The 22,964-nt window shown below is 44.3% G+C and overlaps 1 protein-coding gene across 2 annotated transcripts in view; it reads right to left on the bottom strand.

Annotated features, from left to right (window-relative positions):
* Positions 1 to 22,964, bottom strand: part of Mamdc2 (MAM domain containing 2) — a 143,459-nt gene that overhangs the window by 53,844 nt on the left and 66,651 nt on the right. For both annotated transcript variants that reach the window (XM_070035712.1, XM_070035711.1), the window contains exons 3-6: positions 22,451 to 22,722; positions 20,894 to 20,978; positions 15,268 to 15,405; positions 6,003 to 6,259 (exon numbers count right to left, since the gene is read on the bottom strand). In XM_070035712.1, coding sequence (XP_069891813.1) covers positions 6,003 to 6,259; positions 15,268 to 15,405; positions 20,894 to 20,978; positions 22,451 to 22,722 — 752 coding nt within the window. The remainder of the gene's footprint in view (positions 1 to 6,002; positions 6,260 to 15,267; positions 15,406 to 20,893; positions 20,979 to 22,450; positions 22,723 to 22,964) is intronic.

Raw genomic sequence — 22,964 nt, 5'->3', positions numbered from 1 at the left:
TGTAAGCATTTGGACAATCGTCTACACAGTCAACCTATATTCTTCTCTTTTAGGGAGAATGAAATTGCTATAATTTGAATGTTTTTATCCCCTAAAGTTCAATGCTGAAGTCTAAATTCCTACTGTGACAAAATTGGGAGGTTATTTAAAGTCTCAAAAGAAGTTGGGCACCAGTGGCTCATGTCTGTAACTCATGCCTGTAAGCCCAGCTAAACTAGCAGGAGGCTGAGATCTGAGGACTGCTAGCAAATCACCACAAGTGAAGTGCACAGATTCTCTTCCAGCCATCAGGAGGAACACACCCTGCTGACACCTTAACCTTGCTTAGACTTGTGGCCTTTAGAAATGTGAGACCCAACTCCCTGTTTACTAGCCATATTGAGCTACTTTGGTAGAGCCATTCTAGAAAGCAAGTACAAGGTCTGATGTCTCTGGGCCTAACAAATTATTGGGAGGGGCTGAATCTTTAGATTGGTGTTTGAAATGTTAGATTTTTTTTTTTTTTTTTTTTTTTTTTTTTAAATTGTATTTTATTTTATTTGAGAACATACTGTACAAAGGGGCTACAATTACATGGGCAGGATAATGGATACATTTCTTACCAAGCATTGCAGCCTCCTCCTTTGTTTACCCTTCACTTCCCTTCCCCGCCTCCCCCCTCCCCCCACCCAATTTTACCCCCCTCCCCCCACCCAATTATACCCCCCTCCCCCCCCCCCACACCGGCATTGTAAAGCTGGTTTTGACATGACATTTTGTACTTCTCATTGTTGCAACAGGTCCACCTGAATCCTTAAACGACTTGTTTGTCCCCATCTACTCCACATGTTATACTGACATCAAATATAGTGAAAACGGGGGTTACACTGTGGGGGAGGGACATACAAAGCAACAAAGAAATAATCTTATAAATGCATTAGAAATACATGCATGAAAGAAACGAAAACATTAAAATACATATTTAAGGGTTCATTTTCCTAGCATCACATTATCTGACCTTTTCCGCTTGACTCATACCTATACTAGATATTGCAAATAAGGGAAACCATGGGACCTATGCTTCTTTGGGCCTGGCTTACTTCACTTAATATAATTTTTTCCAAACCTTTCCATTTCCTAACAAATGGGGAAATGTCATTCTTTCTGATGGAGGCATAGAATTCCATTGTGTATATATACCACATTTTCTTGATCCATTCATCTACTGAGGGGCATCTGGGTTGGTTCCATATCTTAGCTATGGTAAGTAATGCTGCAATAAACATAGTTGTGCTGGTAGCTTTAGTGTGGTCTTGTTTGTAAACATTTGGGTAAATGCCCAAAAGTGGGATTGCTGGATCATAGGGGAGATCTATGTGAAGTCTTTTGAGGAACCTCCATACTGCTTTCCAAAGTGGTTGAACAAGTTTACATTCCCACCAACAATGAAGTAGGGTTCCTTTCTGTCCACATCCCCTCCAGCATCTGTTGTTATTGGAGTTCTTGATTTTTGCTGTTCTAACTGGAGTGAGGTGATATCTCAATGTTGTTTTGATTTGCATTTCTTTTATGGCTAGGGATGTTGAACATTTCTTCATGTGTCTATTGGCCATCCTTCTTTCTTCTTCAGAGAAGCTTCTCTTTAAGTCTTTCGCCCACTTATTTATTGGGCAGTTGTTTCTTTGAGGATTTGTTGTTGGGTGGTTTAATTTTTTGAGTTCCAAGTATATTTTAGATATGAGACCCTTGTCCGTTGTATGGCTAGTAAAGATCTTCTCCCAATCGGTGGGTTTTCTATTGATCTTGCCAGCTATGTCATTTGCCCTGCAGAAGCTCTGCAATCTTATGCAATCCCATTTGTCCAACCTTTCTTTGATTTGTTGTGCTTCCGGGTCTCTATTCAGAAAATTTCGACCTGAGCCAAGGAGACCTAGGGTTTCTCCTATTCCATCCTGTAATGTTTTCAGAGTGTCTGCTTTGAGTTCAAGGTCTTTGATCCATTTGGAGTTGATTCTGGTGCAGGGTGATATATAAGGATCTAGCTTTAGTTTTCTACATGTAGTTAACCAATTTTGCCAGCACCATTTACTGAAGAGGCTGTCTTTCTTCCATTCTATTGTTTTAGCTTCCTTATCGAAGATTAGGTGGCTATAGGTCTGTAGGTTCATTTCTGGGTTTTCAATTCTATTCCATTGGTCCTGAGGTCTGTTCTTATGCCAATACCAAGCTGTTTTGATTACTATGGCTTTATAGTAGAATTTGAAATTTGGTATTGATATTCCTCCAGCAGTGTTCTTTCCGTTGAGGAGCGTTTTTGCTATTCGGGGTCTTTTATTGTTCCATATGAATTTTTGGATTGCCTCCTCTATTTCCTTGAAGAATGAGGGTGGAATTTTGATAGGTATCGCGTTGAATTTGTAGATAGCCTTGGGAAGTATTGCCATTTTCACGATGTTAATCTTGCCAATCCAGGAGCATGGGAGGTTTTGCCATTTTTTAAGTTCTGTGTTGATTTCCTTTTTCAAGATTTTAAAGTTGAAATGTTAGATTTTTTAAAATGTTGACAACTTGAAAATGAAAAAAAAAAAGAAAAAGCAAGCTGGGTGCCAGTGGTTCACGCTCGTAATCCTAGCTACTCAGGAGGCTGAGATCTAAGGATTGTAGTTCAAAGCCAGCCCAGAGAGGAAAGTCCATGAGACTCTTATCTCTAATGAACCACCAGAAAACCGGAAGTGGTGCTGTGGCTCAAGTAGTAGAGTGCTCACTTTGACCTCAAGAGCTCAGGGACAGTGCCCAGGCCTAGAGTTCAAGCCCCACGACCAACCAAAACAAAACAACAACAACAAAAAAGCAACACACACACGCACACCTAAGTTTTTCTCGTTGCAACCCAAACTCACAAACTAATTTCCATTGGGCCACAAGAGCAAATAGAGCAGGGCCATCAGTGGCTCACACTTGTAATTTTAGCTACTCAGGAAACTGAGATCTTAGTATCATGGTTAGAAGCCAGCTTTGGCAAGAGTCTGTAAGACTCTTATCTCCAATTAACAACATTGACAAAACACAAAATAAAATAAAACCCAGAAAGAAACAAAACCAATCAAAACAACCAGAAGTGCCAGCCTGAAGAATCTGATAGATAGTGCAAGGTCCCTGAATTAAAACCCTGGAACTGGTGCACGGCACTTGCGCGTGCACACGTGCACACACAAATCCATGGAGGCCTGGTCAGGCTTCGGGTGAGGAAATAGCACACTTTCTGCAAATGGCACTGTGGTCTCTCCAGGGCCATTTTGGGTGATACAGACAAGAGAAATAGAAAGGAGATGGGAACATTAGTAGATGGGGTACATCAGAACCCACAGATTCTGCAGCAGGATGGCAGATGGCACCCCTGAAAAGCAGCCAGCAGGATGAATAATTTGCTACGTCTTACTTTAAAAGAAGCTGGGAAAGAAGCTGTAAAAGGCACCAAGTGAAAAGTGATGGTAGGGGTATTATTAGCCTGTGATCACAGACTCTCCTCCAAACTCCAAACCCTCTCAGGCACCTCACACTTGGCCACCACAATCTAGCCCCCCTGAACCTCTTCAGATCCTGTGAGACCCTCAAACAGAACAGAGCCTCCTCCCTCAGCTGTGGGTGAGGTTCTCTGGCATCCACCAGCTATGTGACCTAGAAAAAAAGAATGTGTTAAACATCTTCGACAGTCTGTTTCCTCCTTTCTCGGGATAACATGATGGATGTTATTGGAGAGTAATTGTGGAACATGCAAGTTCTGAAATCCATACCTAGGACAGGGAAGTGTCAATATGTGTGTTTAGAAAAAGTTCCACAAGGATACACACCAAACTGTGAGTATTCTTTGTTGTTGTGATACTGGCTTCAAGGTTGTCCGCTTATTTTAATAATTTGCATTTTCAACTTCTTCTGTGTTGGACATTTGTCCCTTAGACAACTATTTAAAAAAAGATTTTGGAATCTTTAACTCTCATTTCCTGAGTGGAATGTCTCTTTTTGTAATGAAATATTTTTAATTGTTATGAGAGGTGATGTACAGAGCAGTTACTGTTTCATAAGTTAGGTAAGAAGTTAGCACATTTCTTTTTGGTTTCCTCCCAGTTCATTTTCAATATAGTGTCTAGCGAATACCACTGATGTATTTGTTCAACCTTTTGTCTCTCTTTGCCTATTTCTTCCTACTTTCATTTTGTTACACTAAAACCGATCCTTGCTAAAACTTTTTTTAAAGTATTAAATGAAATACAGTAGATTCAAGGGAGAACTCAAATAGGCAATGTTAAAGTTCAGCAAAAACAAAACAACAACAACAACACAACCCACCAGGAAGTGGATATTTGAAAGGGGTGGGATAGAATCAAGGGAAGAGAATCAAATGAAGAGAAGAGAGGCAACATGAAGAAAAGAATCTAATCTATACCCTACACAATTAAGAGGAGTAAGGGAAGCGTCAGTTAGGAGGGTGATGGGTGGGCTGTTGACAGGTGACATTGACCAAGATATATTGTATTTATAAACTGCTTTGTAGATGGCATCTCTTTTGTACATCTACTTAAAGATCATTGAAAATTTTAAAAATGAGAAAAAAGAGGAAAAGAAAAAAGTTTTTGTTTTTTTTTTAACTCAAGGCACAAAGACTGGTTTTAAATTAGGGCTCTGATAAGTTTGCTTCTGACATCATGACGTTATTTCTGTCACAAAGAAAGAAAGAACATATTTTTTTTCTAGGATAACAATTCTCCTTAATTAAGGAAAGCCTCTAAAACTATACTCAGGGAACTCTGATGGCCTGTTTTGAACTCTCCCTCCCTCCCTCCCTCCCTCCCTCCCTCCCTTCCTCCCTCCCTTCCTCCTTCTCTTCCTCCCTTCCCCCTCCCTCCCCCTCCCCCCTCTGGTCCTAGTGGGATGCTCATAAGGCCAAAGATGGGTTCTTCCATATTTGGAAACATACCATGTAAACATATACTCAGAGATAAGGGGGGAGGCTGAGAGAATACAGAGGAAAGAGAAGTAGAAGGGGCTGAGAAGGAAAAAAGAAAGGTGCAAATGGAGGCAAAGCAGGACAGGAAGGGAAGATGGTAATGTGAGCTGATGGGTATAAAGTTACAGTTTGGTGGGACATATTCTTTTTCTTCTAATGCACATGAGGCTGACCATAGCTAATACATTGTGTATTAAAAACTAGTTTGAAGAGGGGATTTTTTTTTTTTTGGTCAGTCATGGGGGTTGAACTCTGGGACTGGGCGCTGTCCCTCAGCTCTTCAGCTCAAGGCTGGCACACTTCCATTTGAGCCACAGCACCACTTCTGGCTTTTTTTCTGCTTATGCGGTGCTAAGGAATCGAACTCAGAGCCTCATGCATACAAGGCAAGCACTCTACCACTGAGCCACCTTCCCAGCCCAGAAGAGGGGATTTTGAATGTTGTCTCTACCCAGAAATGACAAATGTTTGTGGTAATGCATAGACTAGTTACCCTGATTTGAGTATTACATGTTACAAACACTTAACAGAACATCACACTGTATTCCATAAACATGGAAAATTATTTCTTTTTGTCACAAAGGACAAATGAAGCAAGGCACCGGTGGCTCATGCTTGTCATCCTAAATACTCAGGAGGCTAAGATCTGAGGATCTCAGTTTGAAGCCAACCCCAGTCAGACAAATCTCATTTCCAATTAACTAGCAAGAGACTGGAAGTGGAGGGGCAGCCCAAGGGGTAGAATGCCAGCCTGGAGTGGAAAAAGAAAGCTAAGCCAGAGCACAAAGCCTTGAGTTCAAGCCTCAGTACTGTCATGCGCGCACATGCATGCATACACACACACACACACACACACACAAACATACACATACACACAAATCTAATGAAAGAAAAGGATTGAGCTACAGCAAGAACCAAAAGCTGGGTGTAGGCTGTAGTGTGGGCTGGCCTCCATGTCTGTGTGCGTGGCATCTTTGCAGGGTGGTCAGGCCTGGCATCTGGCTTCCCACACACCTACCTCTATGGGGTAAGGAGCGCTGAACTCCACCTCGGCCAGGTTCCAGGCGGCATTCCCCGGGTTGTTCACTTTCCAGATCTCTTCATACAGGCCCGCCACGTCCCGAGTATACAGGGAGAAGACATTGTCGTTCCTTTGCTCGAGCTGGTAATAGAATGACAGGCAGCCGGACATGGGAGCTGTGGTCACGGGGGAAACCAGCTGTGCCACTTCCTGAAAGTGTTTGACGTACACGGAGTCCACGTACATGTAGTGGCCTGGAATGACACCGAGAGACACAGCAAGAGTTTGGACTGACTCCATTCTGGGACCCACTCCAGCACGACTTCCAGTGGCAGCGGTGGGGCAGAAGAAGAGGGGGTATAGATGAGATCTGGTCATGGGTGGATAAATGTTGCAGCTTGCAGGCTGGCACATGATTTCAGGGCATTCTACCACAACTAAACCCATAGCATGTAGCTTCTCTTTTATTAAGACAAAAGAACTCAGGGACAATGCCTAGGTCCCAACTTCAAGCCCTGTGACTAACAAAAAACATTCTCATCAGAGGAGACCAGATAGGCTGTGTCCACCTTGCAGAATACGTTGACTTGGAATACACCAAGGGTAGTGCTCTACCACTTTGAGCCACAGTACCACTTCTGGTTTTCTGATGGATAACTGGAAAAAAGAGTCTCATGGACTTTGCTGCCCAGCCTGGCTTTGAACTGTGATCCTCAGATCTCAGCCTCCTAAATAGCTAGGATGACAGGTGTGAGCCACCAGCGCCTGACAGAATTGAAAGGAAGAGTCTGAATGTCAAACTGGACAGAACTTGTAATACAGAAAGAAAGACACTCCTTCTATCAAAGCCCAAATGCCTATCAGCAGCTCTGGGAAGGAGGGGAGTGGGCAGCTAGACTTGTCTAGAACTTTCTAGCAATGGAGATTGCATGGTGGCCAGTGAGCCCCTATAACATAACTTTCTGCGCATCAAGAACTCACGTGAACCTCAAAGGCAGAGATGCAGTGGATGTTACCTTTTGTAATACATCTTAGCAATCGAGCAGGTATTGTTTCTGGAAGATATGCCTCAGAGGGAATCTGAGGAGAGGAGAGCTTGGTTTCTCTGTTACGTCACTGTGGGGTGGGCACAGGTTGGGCTACACACTTCTCCTTCAACAGAACTAGCTTCAGGTTCCATAACGGCCTGCCAGGCTCAGCTGCCTCCCCTTTGGCTCTACAACAGTGTTTGTACCAAGGCCACAACATTCTGGAATGTTTCCTAGCCAGTGATCCAGCATCCCAGGGGATGCTCTTCAGGAAACCACCAATCCACCTACCCACCCTCTCCCCGCCCAAGATTCACATCCTGTGCTGAAAACTCCTCTCCAACAAGGCCGTGCTAGGACGGGTCTTTTATTTCCTCTGTACAATATTAAAAACTCGAGTCTATGATGAAATTGATACAAAGACAAAGGAATCTAGGCTGGGTTTGTTATTGTATTTGTGATGACTATACTCGTTTGCCTTATGATTTGAAAATAATTAAAATTAAAATCTCGTCATGGCTTCTAGACAGCGTGCCTAACGCACGTATCGAGTACCAACTTTGTCTTCAGTGTCTATGCTTCTCCTCCTTTCTCCCCTCACAGGTATTGTCTCCCACCTAATGACAGCTTAGTGCCAGTTTCTCAGGGACTCCAACTCATACTGCTCTGAAGTGAGGGCCATTGTGCCTCGGGCAAGGAAGAATGCGTCTCCAAAGAGTCTGCAAGAGTTTCAAAGCATCTTTGAAACTTGGTAAGAATCCACTTGCAGCTATTCTTTCCACTTTCAGGGTGGGATCACCCTGCTAAGCTCGAGAAAATTCTCACCCTCAGCCCCGTGGTGATTTGATTCTCCCTTGCAGCTGACAGATACGTGCCAGTCTTTTTAAAAAGACAGTCAGTAGCTCATTTACTGTGGAGACAATGTTTTATTTCCTCTATTTGTGGGTGAAGTGCCTCCTCAACAACTCGTGTTCATGATGCTAAAGTGAGCCACAGTCACATTTCCTGTCCAGAAAAAAATCCAGCAAACATATTGTGACCTGCCCAAAGTGAATCAGAGAGGTTTCTGGGAATCAGAGCAAGACTGCTGACACTATGTCTCACATGGAACCACTAGACAAAACCACATTCTGTGGCCCTCTTTTTTCTCTCCTTAATTCATTGATTGCCAGTCGGATATATGTATGTATATATATATATATATATATATATATATATATATATATACATATACATATACATATATATACACACATACATATATATGTATATATACATATACATATATTTTACTGACGAGCCAAATAACACAGTGTTTCTACTGGGACACAAAAGGCAACTCATCACAAGTTTTTCATCTCAGTTGAAGGGATGGAGGTGAATTAGGAACCATTCATCCTTCAGGTGTCTGTCCCTGGAGGCCAGGTTAGGAATGACATCATTCCTGGCTGAATGGTCCCGTGCAGTCTTCACTGAAGAGGGGAAGCCAGTGACTGGATGGGAGCAAGGTTGCCAGGGGCAGGGTGAGGGAGGCATTAGGCTTCTCTCCATGGAGAATAAAGAAGGTAATCTGAAGCACTCAGGAAATGATGTCCAATGTCCGGCACTGTAGGACTTTTCCTTCCTAGTTCAATAAATTCAACTCTTTTTTCTAACCCAGTATTCTTGAGCTTCCAGAACATCTTGGAAAAGGTGATTTTTGTTAGATCATTAGGATTTATGCAGGATGAAATTAGTTCAGATAGAAATGAGTACGGAAAGACTGTAGGCAGACAGGATCTTATAATCAATTAAACCATTGGGGATCTAGCAGGCTTGACAGGTGGTGTGTGTGTGTGTGTGTGTGTGTGTGTGTGTGTGTGTGTGTGTGTGTGTGTGTGTGTGTGTGTGTGTGTGTATACTGGGGCTTGAACTCAGAGTCTCAAGATCTCACTTGCTGTTTTGTTCAAGGGTGGCACTTGAGCACGTGAGCCACATTTCTACTTCTGGCTTTTTGCTAGTTCATCAGAGATAAGTGTCTCATAGACTTTTCTGCCTGAACTGGCTTTGAACCAGGATCCTTAGATCTGTCTTCTGAGTAGCTAGGATTACAGAACCGAGACACAAGTCAGGAGCACAGATTTGAAAGTATTGAAACAAACTAAAAAAGAAAAAAAAAGCTAAAAGGAGAAAAGGTTGTAGAAGGATCAATGGGAACTGACAAGTTCATGGCTGGTCCTCTGAAGTCTCTGCTGTTTTTTCCCCTCCATACTCAAATTGGAAGTCAATCTCTTTTCTAAGTTTTGGTTATGCACAAAGAGCCTGAGGGTTTACAACCACCTTGGGCTGGGAAGGTGGCTCAGTGGTAGAGCGCTTGCCTTGCATGCATGAGGCCCTGGGTTCGATTCCTCAGCACCACATAAGCAGAAAAATCTGGAAGTGGCACTGTGGCTCAAGTGGCAGAGCGCTAGCCTTGAGCTGAAGAGCTGAGGGACAGCGCCCAGACCCAGAGTTCAGGCCCACAACTGACCAAAACAAAAAACAACAGCAACAAAAAACCCCACAACCCACCGAATTGTTGAAAGGTGATAATTCTTGGCAATGCCAGCCAATGCTAAGGCTCTCCCCCAAGTAGCTCCTGAGTGAAGGTCCGTGAGCATTTACTTCTGAAGGAATTTCCTTCTTCCGGGCAGCAGCCTCTGCATTCACTAAGCTTTTCAAGCAGAACCATTGGCTCTGTGGAGTCAGCCATTCATTCCCACCTTGGATTAGGAAAAGGAACTTGAAGGGCAGCTCCTGAGCATTTATTTTCAAACAGCGTGGCTACGTAGTATTCCCCAAGGATTTCCCATGGCTTGGCCTTGATGCCAAAGTCAGCCTCTGACTCAGCCGGGATTCCGCCCCATTGACCACATCTGTCTTCTAGTTGTGTTGTCTGTTTCTGTGTTGTCAGCTGTCTGGATGATCTGTCTCTTGTCCTGAAGACATGTATACCACATGAAAATCCCTACTGGTGTGCTACCATGGTGAGCAGACAGCACCCAAAGACAGCAAGTTAACATGCCTTCTTTCCTAATGCCACGTAATTCACAAGGGTTTGGGTAGCTTTTACAATAACAGAGTTAACTCTAGTTTTCTTTTTCCCCACAGCTTTCAAGGGTGACATAAACGGAAAATGAATGTGATGGTGGGACTTTGGTATGGTTTGGGTATGAATGTCCCCGTCCAACTCATTTGTGGTAGACGAGCAATACTCAGAGGTGGGGATTTAGAGATTACTGGAGAGTAAGGGCTCTCATCTATAATCAGTGGATTGATCCATGGATGGATTCATGATTTGATGGCAGTATTAAGAGGTGGTAGAATGCAAAAAAGAGGTGGGGAAATAGGCTACTGATGGTCTGCCTTTGAAGAGTATACCTTGTCTTGGCGTTACTCTCTGCTTCCTGGCTGCCATGAAATGAGAAGTCTTTTTTTATTTTATTTTATTTTATTTGAGAACATACTGTACAGAGGGGTTACAATTACCTGGGCAGGATAATGCATACATTTCTTACCAAGCATTGCAGCCTCCTCCTTTGTTTACCCTTCACCTCCCTTCCCAGCCTCCCCCCTCCCCCCCACCCAATCATGCCCCCCCCCCACACCAACATTGTAAAGCTGGTTTTGACATGACATTTTGTACTTCGAGATGAGAAGTCTTTACCACACATTCTTACTACCATGATGTTTTCCTCATCTCAGGCCCAAAGAAATGGATCCAGTAGACCATGGACTAACACCTCTTGAGACAAGGGCCAACGTAAGTCTTTCCTGACAGGTATTTTTTCCCAGCCACCAAAGGCTATGTAACACAGACTTCTCTTCACCTCTGCTAGGACCTCAAAACTGAGAGCAATAGGTGACACGCATCTTTTATCCTAAAGATTCCTAGTAGGTCATCAATGTGGTATGTGGTACTGTTCCGCACTTGAAGTAGATGGATCCCATCTCTCCCCTCTAGTCTGTAGACATGAGAACACTAGAAAGGACCTGAGATGGAAGACAATCTTTCTCTGAGGAGTTAAGATAGGATGGCATAGCACTTGTTGTATGTGGGCTTTTATCTTTTCAAGGGAAGAGACAGGGCTTGTATTCCCCTCTCTTACCTTAGTTGAGGGAGGATGGGCTAGACAGCCACTCATGGAAGGAGTGGAGAAGGGAAATATCCTTCTGACCTTATCACAACCCAATGTGCGGAGCATCTTAGGCTCTGTAACTCCTTTGACCTCGCCATGATGGTGACCAGAGTTCTTCAATGAACTTAATGAATGAACACTGAAGTTTGTACAGAACAGAAGCATTTAGTAGTAGTAGTAGTACCTGGCATGTGAATGCCAACAGCTAAGAAGAAGCTGACTGCATCTGATCATACTGGTGGCTCATGCCTATAATCTTAACTACTCGGGAGGCTGAGATCTGAAGATTGAGGTTGGAAGCCAGGCTGTTATTTTCCATGAACCAGCAAAAAGCTGGAAGTGGAAGTAGGGACCAATTGGTAGAGCACCAGCTTGGAACAAAAAAAAGCCAACCAAGAGCTCAAGGCCCTCAGTTCAAGCCCCAGGATCAGCACTCACAGAACAAACCGAAAAACAAACGAAGAAGCTGACTGTAGGGAATTTCTGTTGCTAATGAACTACTTTTCCAAACCTTGTAACTTAGAAGGTAGCTGGGCTATAGTATCTGAGAAAGATTCTTCTCAGGAGGATTTTCTCCTAGCATTGCTGCACCAATAGAAAAGGGCCACTGGGGGAATCTTGTACTCAGAGGAGCCAAGGGGGGTTCAGAGATGGCTTGCCAGGAAGAGCATCGTGTCTGTCTGGAATGAGTGGAAGAGTAGAATTTCATTCTCCAGTGGCCAGAATTTGCCACCTTCACTATGCAAGGAATCAACACCAGATTAAATAGCACCAGGGAAGTAAGACTATTTTTGTCCATCTTTTCCTTAAGTTCCAAAGCCTAGGACACTTCTACCCTGAAGGATCCTGATGGAAGAGAAGAGAAAAGGAAAGGTCCAGAAAGAGACAAAGTAGGAACATGTCTCTTCTGCTTTTCTGTGGACCAGTGTGGGAAAGATTTGAATTGGATGAGACACTGGAGCTGTGACTTGATTGAACTTAATCCTCGAAAATGAGGCTGTCTGTCACAATGTGAAAATGACTAGGAATCCATGGTAGAAGATGCTGCAGAGCAGGCACAAAGGCAATGCGAAGGAAAATAATAAAGCTGCTTCTCTACCCAGTGCTAATACCACGGCCCAAATAGATGCAGTGACAGAGCAAATTAACAGGTGCTGTGAGATGACCCCTGAACTCAACCCAAATCAAAAGGAGAAAGGAGTGTCATGCGTGATGGACACGTGATTCGTCGATCTCAGGGTCGTAGGTGGCATAAAAGAATTCTGCTCTTATTTTAGGTCTTGAATCTGTATCCAGAGTGGCACCCTGAGCAGCTAGCATTAAATCTCAGCAAAGAGATGAGTTTCCCTCATTCTTTTTTCAGCAATTATCTCTCTCTCTCTGTCCTCTCCTCTGTTTGGTGAAGGTATGTAGAAAACAGTAATGATCTGAGTTAGCTTTTGTTTCACTTCATAAAATATTAATAAGGAATAAAACCACCTGCAACAAGTAAGAAAAAAAAACCACAGAATAAAATCACATGCCGTATAGTACAACAAAGACAGCCCACCACCGCTCTTATTGTATCCTCTGTTAGCTGTTTCTATTGTTTGAATTCAGGGACATTTGACAATTGTGACTCAGTGTTTGGACTAAACCATTAAAGCACACAGCAAATGAAAGAAAATTCATATCTCCATTGTAGTTTGCAGCATTTCCATTCTGTTTTCCCTCCTCTACAACACAAAGACCAGTGTGCTGGTCTTCCCCCATCTTGGCTGCAGCTCCAATATTTCTGAGCTGGGACTGAAACCCCCCAACTTCCCCAGGTAAGAGACGGTTCTGCTGTGTGTCTCTAGTTGTGTGTGTGTGTGTGTGTGTGTGTGTGTGTGTGTGTGTGTGTGTGTGTGTGTGTGTGCGTGTGTTGTTTTGCCTGGAAGTAAAGGCCTACATTGCTTCTAGTATATGAATGAACATGAGATGAGTTTATAGAAAACAAAATCTGCTGCTGCAGGCAGACATCTGAACCATTTAATCTTTACGTTATATCTAAATTGATAGAGCTCAGGGAAAATCAATATGCCCCAATGAAAGCCAAGGAAAGACAGGAGGCAATCTCTGCCTTTTGTTTAGAGCATTGGAAATTTTCTTTGTAAGAGCTTCCTTCCTTCCTTTCTTCCTTTCTCCCTTCCTCCCTCCCTCCCTCCCTTCCTCCCTCCCTCCCTCCCTTCCTCCCTCCCTCCCTCCCTTCCTCCCTCCCTCCCTTCCTTTCTTCCTTCTTTCCTTCCTTCCTTCCTTCCTTCCTTCCTTCCTTCCTTCCTTCCTTCCTTCCTTCCTTCCTTCCTTCCCTCCTTCCCTCCCTCCCTCCCTTCTTCCTTTCTTCCTTTCAGTCTTCTTCCTTTCCTTTTGGTGGTATTGGGAACTGAATTCACTCTTACCACTTGAGCCATGGCTATATTCCTTTTGTTTTTCAGATAGGGTCTCATACTTTTGCTCGGGCTGATGGGATCACAACCTTTCTTTTACTTTTGCTTTTACTTTTGCTCAGGATGGTTGGTTCTCAACCTTTTCTTTCCTCTGCTTACAGATTAGCTGAGATTACAGCCCTGTGTCACTACACCTGGCCCGTGGGTAAATCTTTGAGTCACATGCATGTAGTTTCTTAAATAAAATACTTTAGAATCTTTGGAGCTCACTGGAGCTCAGGGATCTGAGAAACGCTTGTGTGCAACACTGCCTGCCTTTGGAAGTATGTTGGAATAGTCACAGAAGAGAAAGGGTGGGAAGATGGAGAGGGACAGATGGGAGAAAGGAACAGAAAGGGGACAGAAACAAGTGCAGTGGTAGGAGGGACGGCCCCGATCTCAGGTCTTAGTGTTCACCAAAGAAGACCCTGATGCCTATATCTTTTAATCCTTTTTTAGCTGCTTTTCTTTTGGTTGTTGTGCTGCTGGTCCTGAGACTTAAACTCAGGCTCTGGGCCCTGTCCCTACGCTTTTTTTTTTTCCCCTCTCAAGGCTAGTGCACTATTGCTTGAGCCACAACTCCACTTCTGGCTTTTTTGGTGGGTTTTAAGGGGAGATAAGAGTCTCATGCCTTTCCTGCCTAGGCTGGCTTCAAATTGCAATCCTCAGATCTCAGCCTCCTGAGTAGCTAGGATTACAGGCACGCACACGTGCGTGCATGCGCACACACACAGCGTGCAAATAACAAGAAATCATGGGGAAAATGAGGAAAAAAATAAGGTGCTAGAAAAACTTGTTTGATTTTTTTTCAGGCACAGGTGCATGCTGCCATCACCATTAATTGATTGGGACTGAGAAGACCACCTCTGTATCTACATTGCAAAGGCCCCCAAAGAGAAAATAGATGCTTTGTGAAGCAGAACCAAAACTAGCCTTGTTCTTACTGGCAAACCAGAATGCCAGAATCTTCTTGCTCTAGGAAAAGAACTTGGAGCTGAAGACTAGAATGGTTTGCAATTATGGGGAGACGTAGGCTTGTACAGGTCCCACGAGAGGCCAAGCAAAAGCAGTAATGACGAGCAAGAAAAGAAAGTCTTTGCCCTGGTCCTACTTCTGGGGCTTTCTCCTCTGACTCCTAGACGCCAGGACCATCTTACCTTCCAACGTACCTTGCAAAGAACCACCTTATTTGGCCTCCAGGGGGCCCCATTGCACACCACGTTCAGAATCCATCAAGATTGGCTTACCTCACTTGTCAACTGGGAAGTTCTGAAAGACTTTCTTCCCATCCTTCCATCTGCTTTTAGTGGGATGACTATAGCTTTGTCTTAGCCATAAATCAATACATGGATGAGAAGATCAACCATGAAAATGTGAGTTGAGCAAGCCCAAGTCACAAGTTAAGGTAAAACCTTTAAGTGGGTGTCCTGGTTCTCAGTGATGGAGCACATAACTGCAGTTTGCCCCGCCCCCCTTGTCTATCATTCCCTCTTTTGCCATCTGGTCCCTTCTACCAGTCCCTTTCTCCTCCCTTTTCTGTGGACAGAAGCCACAGTCAGATTAAGGCCAGGGACAGACTTCCTGCTGAGAAAAGACCTTCCCCCCCCCCCCCGTGAGGTTTCCCAGCTCTCACCCAGCTCACTCTTGAAAGTGTGGTCCTTTGGGAGGTTGGAGTGGGTGTTCCGAGTCGTTCCCCCTCCAACAAACCAGTTCACATTGGGGTTCCAGAGGTTCACAAAGCCACAGAGGTGGTTCTCCTCAAAGTCGCATTCTAGTGGGAAAGAAATCAAAGCATACTTTCAGGGACCTCCCCCCCCCCCACCACACTGGGAGCCACCACACACACTGCAGAGCTTGCCCACCGCCCCGTCAGACCCTCACACCATCTCTTCCTTTGCCCCCAGGAACATCTGGACCAGGACTCCTGGCTACTATTGGCCAAGAAGAGAGATACTGTAATGAATGAACTTTCTTAAGGGGGGGGGACTTTTTATTGCTATTAATTGCTATTACAGGAATGATGTAGAGATGGGTCATGGTTCCATAAGTCAGGTAAAGAGTCCATTTCTTTTGGGGCAATGTCACCCCTTCCTTTACTTTCTCTTTGTTTCTTCAGCCCATGCCTAACCACAGAGTTCACTTTCAACAGTGTCTAGTGAATACTACTCTCTCTCTCCATTTCTGTGTCTCCAAACAAACAAGATAGAAAGAAAAGAAAACACAAACAGCAGCAGGGGGAAATAAAACTCTCTTGTTTTCATTTCCTGGAGTTCATTTAGATAAATATTATTTGATGGGATTAGAGGCACATAGACATTGTGCCTTTGTATTCCTCTCCTAAGAATATCCTCCTTTGAGACCAAAGGAGGATTCACGTGGTATGTGAATGCCCAGAGGGCTCTGCATCATGATGAAGCAACATCCTGATCACCATCACCCCTTTCCAATTGTGGTCCTTTCTCTTAATAGCCATGAGACTTGCCGTGTGGCTCACTATCTCTCTTAGCCTCTGTATGTGAACATACATGTTCACATGTGGACAACATTCTTACCTCACAGGGCTGTTGTAATCATGGGGAGGCTTGATACAAACTGACCATTTTTGTTACTCATCTTTCTTTCTTTCTTTTTTTTTCTGCTTATGTGGGGCCGAGGAATTGAACCCAGGGCCTCATGCATGCAAGGCAAGCACTCTACCACTGAGCCACTTCCCCAGCCCTTACTCATCTTTCTTGGGGGAGGTCAATACTAGAGATTGAACACAGGGCCTTGTACAAGCGAGGTAAGTGCTCTACCTGCTGAGCCATGCCTCTGTTTCTTGTTGGCCACATGGTAAGTTCCTAAAGATTGGAATGTGATCCTCCTACTTGTGATTCTCTGTGGCATTAGGGATGATAGGTGTGTGCCACAGCACCCAGCCATTGGTTGAGATGAACTTTTATGCCTAGGCTGGTCTCAAACCATGATTGCTTGATCTCTACCTCCCAAGTAGTTAGGATTATAGGCTTGAGCCATCACACCCAATTTTGTTGGTCATCTGTATTTAATTACTTTTGAGGGGTACTAAAACCAGGGCCTTGTACATTTTAAGCAGGTGCTGTGCCACTGAGCTGCAGGCATTCTTATTTTAATGCCTCTCAGCTCCAGAATTGCTCTTTATTTTTTTCACTTGCTCATGGGGCTTGAACTCTGGGCCTGGGCGCTGTCCCTCAGCTCTTCAGCTCAAGGCTAGTGCACTACCACTTGAGCCACAGCACCACTTCCAGTTTTTTTTTTCTGGTGGTTTATTGGAGATAAGAGTTTCACAGACTTTCCTACTTGGGCTGGCTTTGAACCACAATCCTCAAATCTAAGCCTCCTGGGATTACAGGCATGAGCCACTGATGCCTGGCTCAGCTCCAGAAATCTTGTCCACTCACTTTCTTTAACTTGATGGTCCGTCCTCCATGCTTTTCTTTCCTGATGGTGGAAGATATTGAGAGTGGAGGAGCTAGTTTTCTAGACGCTAATCTCACTCCCTGCCCTTTTTTCTTTTAAAATTGTTTTTAAAGGGGATCTACAGAGGGTTACTGTTTCATAAGTCAGATAAAGAGTGCATTTTTTAACACTTCCTCACTCCCTCTCTCTCAGTTTTTCCTTCCCAGCCCTACCCACAAGTTGTGTAGTGCACTTACAACATAGTGTCTAGTGAGTACCCCTGCTACATTTGTTCACCCTCTGTCCCTCCACTTCTGTGCCTCCCCTTACACTCCCAAAGACAGATAAACAAAAAGAAAGAAAAATGAGAACAGCAATGATAAACAAACAAACAAACTTCTTGTGGGCAGGTGCTGGTGGCTCACACCTGTAATCCTAGCTACTCAGGAGGCTGAGATCTGAGGATTTCGGTTCAAAGCCAGCCCCAGCAGGAAAGTCCGTGAGACTCTTATCTCCAATAAAATGCCAGAAAACTGGAAGTGGCGCTGTGGCTCAAGTGGTAGAGCGCTCGCCTTGAGCTGAAGAGCTGAGGGACGGCACCCAGGCCCAGACAACAAAAATAAATAAACAAATAAAAAATTTCTTGTTTCCATTTCCTGGAGTTCATTTAAATAAATATTGTTTTCTATGATTAGATGCACATAGCCTTTTAAAAAAAATGTGTGTGTGTGTGTGTGTGTGTGTGTGTGTGTGTGTGTGTGTGTGTGTGTATGAGACAGTTCTGGGGCTTGAACCTGATTTCAAGCCTGGACACTTCTGTGCTCAAGGCTAGCACTCTGCCACTTGAGCAACAGCTCCACTTCCAGCTTGTTTGCTTTTTTTTTGGTGGTTAATTGGAGATAGGAGTCTCATGGACTTTCCTGCTTTGGCTGCCTTTGAACCATGATCCTCAGATCTCAGCGTCCTGAGTAGCTTGGATTATAGGCTCAATCCACCAGTACCCAGTCCTGCTTTTCTTATAAAGAAGCATCTAGTCACAATAGAAGGAGAGGCATAACCCAGTTTTCCGGGTCCTTCTGTTGGCCCCATAATCTTGCAATTAAAACATATAAGATGGCAGCATTCATTGGTTCATGCTTCAGTTATTTGATCTTGTTAAACTATGTGATAGGGAAGATTGAGGTTCAAAGCCAGCCAGATGAAATGTTAGCCGGAGCCAACTAAAATAGAAAGGGATGGAGGTATGGCTCAATTGGTAGCGTGCCTGCCTCAAGTGTAAGGCCCTTAATGTAACCACAAACAACTCCCCAAACAACAACAAACAAACAACCATGAAAGATAATTTCAATTCTGTCCTCCTCTACCTGTTCCACCCTCTAGAGGTTGATTTATCTGGACTGGACCAATGGGGTTCTCTGACTTGCTGTGGAATTCCACTAACAGTGCCTGGAAGGCACGTGAAGGCTGAATCCCCCAACTCCTCCCTGCTAAGTCGCTGCGATTGGCTGTGTCCAGACATGATTTACATACCACAGCCTACTTCAGGAAGCCCTCACCATACAGCTGAAGATTCCAGGTTCTGGTAATGCCTCCTATCTGGCTGCTACGGATGGAAACAGGATGACAGCTTCTGAGCCATCTCTGTTTGAGTCCTGGGTCACAACCCATCCCTTGCTGCTGGCTTTTCCCACTCACACCTTTGTGGTCTCTTTGATGAGCTTATTTTAAATCACTGAGGCCAAGTTTCCCCATCTTCCCACTTCCCTGCCAGGTCCCTAGCTGCTATAGTTGTCAGCTTGTTTTTTCATTAGCAAGGATTTTTAAGACTGACTTTCAACTTTTCCACTGCACAATCTGCCAACCTGTGCCCAATATTCAGTGCCTCAGGCTGCCACGGAGTATCATAAAAAGAAAAGGAAATATTCTTCAGGGTATCAGGCAGAATTCTAAGCATTTTATATAGATCAACTTAATCCTCAAAAGAGGCCGGAACCAAAGGAGAGAGTGTGATTATATAGTTTAACAAGATAAAATATTGCCATCTCCCTCTTAAAAACAAACCGAAAGAAGAAAGGTGATTAACATAATTCATTTCTTGAGTGCCAAGCATTTTCCTAGTGGCCTTCGTATTCATGTTCTCATGAAGTTGCACAGTATTCCAGTGAGGGGAGCATTTTATCCCCATTTTACAGGTGATTAAACAGAAGCCCCAAGGTGCAATGAGTTGATTGAGACAACAGGGGGCGCCGTGCAGATGCAACTGACTGGTTCGTTTTGACCAGGTTCCAAGCACTCCACGTGGAATACCACCTACGGAGAAGTTCTGAGGAGGAACCTGACTAACCTCTCCGTATCTTTAGAAAATACTTTCCCAGTCTATTTTCCTTCCCTTGCAGAAGAGATATCTTTGGAAGGTCAATCGGGGACTTGGGATGCAAGGAAATTAGCAAAGGCTTCTTTTCTTTGAGAGGCATCTTTGATTTTTTACTCTCTCCCTCCACATCCATTCAGCTTCCAAGTCCTGTCAGTGCTGACAAAAATCTCTCAGATCTACTGATCTGTTCCTTTTGTATTGCTCACCCCCTATGGAAGGCCATAGCCTCTTCCTTGGGATTTTCTAGCTCATACCTATGTATGGGCTTTGTCTCCGGCTCATTTTCAAAGTGGCAGTCAGAAATGCCATCATCTGAAAACCACAGGCCCCTCCCCTGGCTGTCTGATTTGTAGCATCTCCCAAACATTGAATTCAGTAAGTCGGGGCTCATTTCCCTGGATCCAGGCTCTTTCTGGAGGAATTCCCTGCCAAGTACCGATTCTCTTTCACACTTGTCTCAGTCTGGACAGCTCTACGCTTCCTCCCTAGGATTCTGCACAGCCAACCTTTTTCTTCCTCTTTACACCTCCCCTGGAAGTATTTATGGAGTTCAGAGATTGTTTTGTCAGTGGCAAACAAGTCCAGGCTGAACATCCACAGGGCAGAAGTGTCTTCTCTTCCTGGGTTCTCAGAAGCTGGCATATAAGACCCCCAGCTACCTTCATATGTTTCCAGTTACATTTATATCCATGATCACATTAACTTGCAGAAGAATCCAATGAGGGAAGCATTTTAACCCCATTTTACAGGTGAGAAACAGAAGCTGAGAATTGCAATGAGTTGGCTGAGCCAACAGGGGGCGCCTCCTAGATGCAACTAACTGGTACACGTACACGTGGATCCCATTCCAAGCATTGCAGGTAGAATACACCTGCAGAAGTTCAACCAGCCCTGCCTGGTGGAATCTCAGTGGCAGCTCTGACGATTCAGACAGGGGTAATAGTTTATGGGGAGAGAAATGGAGGACAAAGAGGCAAAAATGATGCCAATTTTTCTGGGAACACACACACACACACACACACATAAGAATTTACAGCAAATCTAGTACTATTTGGGGATAGGGATGGCTTTTTGAGACAGTCTCTCCCTAGACAGTTCAGGATGTTACATCAAATTTGGAATCCTTCCGCCTCAGCGTCCCCACTGTCGAGTTTACAGACACGAGCCACTATACCCAGCCCCAGAAAGTATTTTTGTGAGAACGTATTGAAACCAGGTGGAAATACTGAGGTGACAGTCTTTGCACGGACTTGCTTTTCCTGAATCCAGTTGGTCCATGTGAAGGCCAATGAGCAAAGTCAGGGAAGCCAGGTTAAGCCTCCAAGGTATGCTACCAAAGAATTGAACCAGCTATGAATTATGCCCAGTGCTCTATGACATAGCTGGTCTTTAGGACTGGCTCAATGCTTTCCAACTACCAGTGTCTCAAGAAATGTTTGTTTTCCAGTGGAGTGAAAGTAAGACTCACCGATGCAGTAGCCGGTTGTCATCTTGATTTCAAAGAGGGCAATGCTGGCTGAGTTTCCCCGTCCTAGGACACCCTCTACTAAAATCTGCACAACACATGGAGAAGAAGGACAGTTAGATATCAAAGTATTTTGTTCCCTGTTCGGGACAGCGGCTGTTAGATGGGCAATTCAAGGCCTGCAGAGTTGCAATGGGCTCATTGCATCTGGGAAAAATTTCACTATGGATTTTATAACCAGAGTATATGAATACACACATGCATGTGCCCCCATGTGCATGTATGCATGCATGTGTGTGTGTGTGTGTGTGTGTGTGTGTGTGTGTGTGTGTGTGTGTGTGTGTGTGTGTGTACGTACTAAAACGTACTCAGAAATTGGAAGTTAGCAATGTGTCTGATAGCGTCTCAGGGCCAGCCATCTCTGCTATCCCAATCATCACCTCCTTTTGGCTTGTGGTAGCACTGACTGGTCATGTGCAGAAGCCAGTTTGCATCCCTGGGGAAACCCATGCCAAGCATGATCAAGAAGGGAGGGAGGAGAACCTGGAGGGGCGGGGTGTGTGTGTGGAAGAAACCCTTTAGGAAAAAGTAGAAAGTCCAAATCTGACAGTAAGCTTTCCATCTAAAACGGAGAGGGCTCATGGATGATAGAACATGTTACAGTTTCTGCGTTGATGAAGAAATGAGAATTTTACACCAGGAGGAAGAGATAGAGAAGAATTAAAAACTCATGTTCCCAATTTCAAGGAATATGATCATGTATTTTTAGGGGCCCCGTTTCCGGAATGAACAGCTTTCCCTTCTGTAAGTTTTAACCTTACATTTTAACAACTATGTTGGCGCATTTGGGATGTGATCACCATTGGGAAGATGATGTTAAATAAGAAACTCAGACCTCCCCCCCCAATCTTTTCCCCCTCAGTGAGGAGGACCCCAAGCAAACAACACTGGGAGGAGAATATATATGTTCTCATAACTTTTCAAAGGAGACCAAGCACAAGCTGGGGATGTAAAGGGACACTAGGACTGGAGAAGTCTTCATGAAGGCTCGCTCAACTTTCCGTGACACATTCTCAGTAAATTTCACTTCATGGACAACTGTGTAGAGTTCCAGAGTCCTTTCCCACTTCTGTGTGCACTCAACTCTACACAATCACAGGACATGTCCCATAAATATCTTTTCTCTAAGTACTCTCCATTTCCTCCTTTTATTAAAATTGCTCACCCAAATTTTGTCGCTATTAAACCACAAGGATGATCATCTATACACCTACCACACACAGTCAAAGAAGGATGAAGGCAATCGTATGAAATAAGAATACGCCAGCAAACCCATTACAAAATCCACTTCCAATTAAATCCATACAGAATTTAAATTCTTAAAGAAGTCTCATTTAAATAGCACTTTCTTGAAGAATAAACAACAGATGAATTTACATTTTAGTAATGATCTTCGACGATATAACGAACCTAAATAGAAGAAACTCACATAGTTTAAGATCTCAGCTAGCACAAAATGCATCTCATGTGCTTTGTCTCTTCATCCGAAACTCCACTTACTTTGAATTTCTTGGGACTGTCTTGCAGATCCAGGCTGACGATGAGCCAGCTGTCTGAGGGCTCCTTCGTGGACCAAAGCAAGCGATCAAAAGTTTCATCTTCAAATCTCACATGGAGGCTCAGCTGGCTGGAATCTGACAGAGCCCCCGAGGACGCGGCTATCTGATAGACCAGGCGGAGACAGCTCCATTCCTCTGCCTGTAAGTCAGAGCTGAGCAGCACGGCTTTCTCCCCTGGTTTGGCAAAGGAGGTGTCCACATAAACATAATGGCCTGGAGAGAGAAGAGAACACAAGGAAGGGATCCATCCATCTTGTGTGCGTGCAACTAGGGAAAAGCCACAGCTCGGGTCTGTTAGATCTGCAGGCAGCCCAGCTCAGCCTGCACACGGGATCCCTGACATTCAATGATGGGGCGGTCAGGGGCCACTTTTCCACATGACAGGAGCAGCCAGAGGCTGAGTAGGTTGCCAATTTAGAGGGTGGCATGTGTTCCCCATCTCGTCCCCAACCCAT

Source organism: Dipodomys merriami, unplaced genomic scaffold (genome assembly GCF_024711535.1).
Source record: "Dipodomys merriami isolate MVZ:Mamm:240054 unplaced genomic scaffold, mDipMer1.0.p SCAF_26, whole genome shotgun sequence".
NCBI lineage: Eukaryota > Metazoa > Chordata > Mammalia > Rodentia > Heteromyidae > Dipodomys > Dipodomys merriami.
This window is presented reverse-complemented; position numbering and strand designations above follow the sequence as displayed.